The sequence below is a fragment of the Pholis gunnellus genome, assembly GCF_910591455.1.
Source record: "Pholis gunnellus genome assembly, chromosome: 8".
Lineage (NCBI taxonomy): Eukaryota > Metazoa > Chordata > Actinopteri > Perciformes > Pholidae > Pholis > Pholis gunnellus.
This window is the reverse complement of record NC_136534.1, coordinates 24,741,130-24,747,129: the sequence shown is the minus strand read 5'-3', so window position 1 is coordinate 24,747,129 and position 6,000 is coordinate 24,741,130. Positions and strand designations below refer to the sequence as shown.

General features: G+C 42.1%; 1 protein-coding gene across 1 annotated transcript; it reads right to left on the bottom strand.

Annotated features, from left to right (window-relative positions):
- Positions 1–456: 456 nt before the first annotated feature.
- elp6 (elongator acetyltransferase complex subunit 6) lies at positions 457–3,782 on the bottom strand. Its single transcript, XM_079165298.1, has 7 exons — positions 3,558–3,782; positions 3,338–3,416; positions 2,839–2,909; positions 2,505–2,629; positions 1,983–2,202; positions 1,715–1,876; positions 457–1,332 (listed from the first exon to the last, which is right to left on the bottom strand). Exons 1-7 carry the CDS (start codon positions 3,609–3,611, stop codon positions 1,207–1,209), a joined length of 837 nt encoding a protein of 278 aa, XP_079021424.1. The 5' UTR covers positions 3,612–3,782; the 3' UTR covers positions 457–1,206.
- Between the last annotated feature and the right edge of the window lie 2,218 nt (positions 3,783–6,000).

Below are 6,000 nucleotides of genomic sequence, written 5' to 3'. Positions count from 1 at the left end.
CTATAGCTAATGTTAGCCCACGGAGCTAACTTTCGCCACACAGCTAGCTTTATGCTAACGTGGTTACAGCTTTCACACACTTGCCTGGAGAAACTTCAGAGATCCTCAGATGTTAGTTGTTGCGGTGATGCTTCTTCTTGGTAAACTGACAAAGCGACCCGTCGTGTTATTCCTTTGTTTTGTGAATTAGTAAAAGAGGCTATCTTGTATGTGCGCCTCGGCCGCTGACATGCAAGGAGCAGCGTTTTTTTTTTAGAAATACTGGTTGTCAAATCCCAGAGAGACGTCTCACCCTCTCAACTCCGACCTCTCACCTCCTGCGGTGGGACGCGCGAGGAGAGGGCGACCTCTAGTGTTCACACAGACAATTACAACAGCTTACACTTTTATTATATTCATCCAAAACCCTTTCAGTGATAAATAATAATCATGTTATTCTCTCAGCCAAATACCAGCACTCACTTTGACCAATGTGTGTTTTTTTGTTTATTGGTCGGTCCATTAATGTCCACTCACCATCACAAAAATATAACGGTTTGCATTCAGTGCAGGGATGCATGTTTGCATTCAGTGCACGCCTGCATGTTTGCATTCAGTGTACGCCTGCATGTCTGCATTCAGTGCACGCCTGCACGTCTGCATGCATGCACGTCTGCATTCAGTGCATGCATGCACGTCTGCATTCAGTGCAGGCATGCACGTCTGCATTCAGTGCACGCCTGCATGTCTGCATTCAGTGCAGGCCTGCATGTTTGCATTCAGTGCACGCCTGCATGTTTGAATTCAGTGCACACCTGCATGTTTGCATTCAGTGCAGGCATGCATGTACAAAAAAACAGATTCAACTAGTAACCAAATATTGACAATGGCATGAGTCCACAGTTATACCTTCAGCAAACCAGCCTGATAATTTAGTTTTCACTTATTTGAATAGCCGAAAGAAAAAAAAAAAGTTCAGAGGTCTGGATGCAGGCGATCAGCTGGCAGGATCACGGCATCCTTCCTCCGGACGGTCTGAGGTCCAGGCTGGGTCGTTGACACACCGACGAGCATCCAAACGTCTATGGTTGGCGGATTTGTCCAGTTCACCAACTACTTTGGCAGCTGAACACCCGGCTTGTGTAGTCAGGTGATATTAAAATATAACAGTCAGATGTCACCGTGTAAACGAGACAAAAGGCAAAACAAGGACGCTGAACGGTGGAGCTAGAGGACAGCGCTGGACGTCCCGGGAGCAAAGAAGGAGGCTCCTTTATCATGGACCTTGTACTGAAAGAGTTTCTTCTGAGTGTGATGCCCATCGCCTTGTCTCCTCCTCCAGCACACTTCTACCTGAAAACAAAATACACTTTACTTACATCTTTATTGTGGAATATGTTTGTGTCTTGCACTGATCCCTTCCAATATATACTGCAGGTATACAGTATGTAACCTTTAACAGACCATGTAACATGTGTGTCACTATTTTTGTTACTATTATCAGTTTTACTCAGATATTAATACTTTAAACATGGTCAAATCTAAAAACAAAATGGTCTCCTCACCATGATTTCATCTCTAGGTTATTCATGATGCAGGTAACGGTTACATTGGCAATCAATGAGTCTTTAATCGCAGCCCTATCCTCCACTGTGTGCAGTATACGTGGACTATAAGCACATCTCTGAAGTGTTAAAAAAAAGAATCAGATAGACGAACGGACAAACACTCTCACCTGCCCGTGTATGTCCCTGCAGTAGCCGGTGGGGAGACCCTGTACATGAAGAGTGAGGCTACACTGGTGGGTCAGGCCCTTCAGAAGTCTCTCTGAGCCTTCATCGTCTCCGTCGTCCTCCTCTTCTCCCCCATCACAGCGGGACAGCATCACCACGTTGCCCTGCAGTCACAGTTATGTCGATAAGACAAGAGTTTATATTTGAACTGACGACGGCATAAATCCTGTAAAAACATCTCAAATCACGCTTTGACAGCACGGGTCTGACCTGTAGCTGGGAGCAGACGGTGGCTCGGCAGTAGTGGCTGAAGTCCAGCACGGCTCCAACGCTCACCCCCAGACTCAGCAGCACGCTGAGGTCGTCCACCAGCAGCACCGGGGGTCCCCACTCCTCCTCCTCCTCCTCCGCCTCATGTTCCCCGACGCCGGAACTGGTCGCACTGGACCGGACAAACTCGTAGAGACTCTTCAGGCCAACGGCAGGATCCCTGAAGACGAGAGACATGAGGGAGGTGAAGATGATGAGAGAGAAGAGAAGAGAGAGGAGCAACACAATGTCAAACCGGCAAATGTGTGGAAGTCTGGAAATATGTGGAAAAATGTATATATTTGACATCTTGATATGTTGGAAACCAGATAAAAACTTGAGTAAATGTATTACTGTTGGATTAGTTATCCAGATAGAGACACTCAAATAATTACAATGTTTACAAATAAACAGTGATGCCATATGAGCATGAAAATATACAAGTCCGTAAGAGAGAGGCAAGAGATGATTATTTGTGTGTACCTGAGGAAGTCCATGGCTTGACTTCCTGTGTCGGTGTCTTGAGGAATCAACACAGAGAGCGACTCCTTCAGTCCCTCTAAGAAAACCAGCTGACCCTTTTCCTTGGCTTGTGATAGGCTGACACCCTGAGACAACAGACAAACGCACGTTCATATGTCATCACTTGTGACGGCGCCAAGCTTAAGGCTAATAACACACACAGCTAACAAGCACCCAGCTATGTTAGCTCCTCAGTGAACCCAGTGAACCAGGGTCCCAAGCGAACAATAATGACACACTGGTAACATTCCTCCGATAGTAAAATAAGCTTCAACATGGAAGTGACGAGACTCACCAATCTCTGACTGATCGCACTGTAGTGATTGAAGGACTGCACCAGACCCACAAACCACACTTTGCAGCGTGCTGAGAAGAGAGAGAGAGAGAGAGAGAGAGAGAGAGAGAGAGAGAGAGAGAGAGAGAGAGAGAGAGAGAGAGAGAGAGAGATCAGCTAAATAAACTATAACAGACATGAATTAACAGTTTCTCTCATTTTGATAAGATAATCCTTTATTAGTCCTGCAGTGGGGAAATGTAGGCTACAGGATTGCAGCAGCAAAGTACTATATATATATATTATATAAATATAAATAAGTAATAAAACAGTAAAGAATATTAAATAAGTAAAGAAAGACAGAGGGAGAGAGAGAAACAGAGAGAGAGAGAATATTTTTTTATTGCATAGATTTTTTGTGTCGTGTTGTGTGGTCTACTGGGAGCACAGCTGGTTGGAAGGAAGTAATAATAATAATATTAATAATAATAATAGTTAACATTGACAGGAGATAACTCACCTCGCAGGTACAAAGAGAGGAAGTGGTGAATAAGGAAAGAGGCATCACTCTGTCTGTCTGACAGCAGGACAAACTCCCCCTGTAGAATAAAGAGCAACAATATACACTTAATATGATAAACATGGCTGCTGTGTTACAGGGACTCGCCCATAATAACGTTAGCATGTGAAACAGTGTGTTAACGTCTTTAATAAAGTAGGTAAAAATGTAAAGTTCTCGCCTGTGTGAAGCTGTCTGGAGTTGTGTTCAAGATGCTGTTGAGTTCTGTAAACATAGCTAACTTTAACCTCACTAGCTAGGCTAACTGTGAATAATACAACTAAACAGGCTGTTAGCGAGCTACAATAACGTTACGAAATAGTACTTAATCTCAAAATATGTCTTGTTAATCCATAGGTTAAAATCTAACGTCAAAGATTCTACTTTACTCCATAATATCCTCCTGCTTTCCTCTCAAGTAGCTCTCTGTGCTAACGTCAAGTAGCATGCTAGTTAACAAAGATGAGTAGAACCGTGACAGGAGGTCTCACTTCGGAGGAATCCTGTAGACCACGGAGGAGAAGCCGTTAGTAGCGTCTTTACTGCTAAAAAAATATCTTTGCCGAGTTTTATTAATTCTCGAAGACTACACAAAAACATAAAATCTCAAGTTATGAAGTTGTTATGAATTGTACGTTTTCACGAGTGTTCCCCCCCCCCCCCCCCCCCCCCCCATGGTGACACCTGTGTACAGCCTGCAAAATAGACGATCTTTGCGTGCACATGGTGTCTTCTTCGATGTGTTTCCGTCCTTATTAAATGGAGATACCGCCTCCTGCTGGTAGTACACTGTAAATGAGTAATCTCGTAATATGTTCACTAGAAATAACAGTTACATGAAGGGATGAAGTCAGCCACAGATACATTAATGTTAGTAAAGGAAATACTCTCATCTCTATTGGGCCAAATTCTGCCTCAGAGAAACCAAACATGAACTCTGCTCTTCATTCTTCTACTCTAGATCTACATTTTCTTTACATTTGTGCATTTTTAGCATCAAAACCTGACTATAGGGTCTCTTCTGTGTTCAACCTGTAAAACCTTGAGATAATGTTCTCCTGAGATACCAGGAAACCAGATGTGAACCTCTTTCATACCGTCACTTTCCTTTGCTTTTCATATCGATTCATAGTAGACATTATTGAGCAGGAAGTCTTACTTTATGTTCGGAAATATGTTAAAAACATTAGAGCATAGCTTTGATTCTGCACAACCCTGCTTTATAAGCAAAACATAATAAATCATACACTAAAGATGGAATATGGAGGGATCATTGTCTTTTTAACACGGGGTAATCTGCACAAATTAGCTAAATTTACATTTAGAAATGTAAGGAATATTTATAGTTGTGAACCATCAACCCCTGGAATTATTGACCCTGTACATTCACTTCACATGAAGTAAATATTTGGAAATATGAGTTTTTATTTTCCAAAGTGGAATCAGCATCAAGTCACAGTGAAGTAGAAGACGCTATTTATAAAGAAACGCTCATCAGGAGGTACTGAATAAACTCACACCAGGTTTTTTTTCTTCCACTGCACAAGCATCACTGACAGGGGTGCACATCAAAATGTTGTTTTTTTTGTTTTATTTCAAGCGTATAATACAGAGCATTTTAATATCAGCTCTCATAGGGGTAATTTAAAAGGCGAAACAGAGACAAATGAAGCAGCTTTGATAGATATTTTTATAATAACAATGTCTCAAATAACAGTGTGACAATGCGTGACACGCGACAATGACCTGAAACTGCAGCTCCCCTCGTATTTATCGAGTTGTATAGTGAGTTTTGGTTCACTCTCAACGCTCTCTTCGTTTTCAGAGAAAAAAGCTGTAAAACCAAAACAGACACACAGTCAGCGACCATAGCTGGTGATCATATTGGAGCTAAAGATAGCTATTATAGCATCCACTCCTGATGATCATTGATGATCGATGCCAACAAAAGTAGTGTCGCTCTGCATTCACTAAACCTGCATGAAATGTATCTTTCTTTTTTCTTAAGTTCAGGCTGGTTCATGTATGTAGGCCATCTTGTACTGCAGAACAGCTGGATGAAACACTCTCAAGTAAAATGGGAGAGAGAACAATAACAACTGATTATGTCTTTAATCAGCAGATGGCAGTGTGTCTCTCTCAATATATCAAATACACCAAGACCACAAATGCAATGAATTTGCATTTGAATCTTTAAACGTGTTCCAGTCACCAAACATCACATTTGTCACATCAAAAGATAGTTTCATAGTTAGTATTTTGGCTCTTTGTTGTTCACTTTAGTTGAATAATTAGTTTTTGACGTGTCTTTAAAATGTCCTGCAGAGAGTAGAGCTGCTTTGATAGTTTTGTTTTTCGCCTCTTGGGGGCAGCAGAACAAACAGATCACTAACATATTATCACCATATGAAGTTGTTAAAGCGCGCGAGGAAACTTTTACACATTTAACAGATACTCAATGAGCATTCGGAGCTGTGTTTGTGTCCACGTGGTGGATAATAAGTAGAACATCCGCTCTCCTTCTAGCTCGGTTTTGGTCTCCACCAACTCAAATTTCCTGGCGTTGAAGCTGCTAAATGCTCCACTTTGTTCAGCTAGTCTCTGACTTTGTCCGTCTGCTGTTT

Excerpts from the sequence above, each read along its gene's own strand:
- elp6 (XM_079165298.1), bottom strand. The coding sequence starts at position 3,611 with ATGTTTACAGAACTCAACAGCATCTTGAACACAACTCCAGACAGCTTC. Across the intron at positions 3,417-3,557 it reads CTCCAGACAGCTTCACACAG|GGGGAGTTTGTCCTGCTGTC; the intron begins GCGAGAACTTTA and ends TTTATTCTACAG. Across the intron at positions 1,877-1,982 it reads CCGTCTGCTCCCAGCTACAG|GGCAACGTGGTGATGCTGTC; the intron begins GTCAGACCCGTG and ends CTGTGACTGCAG.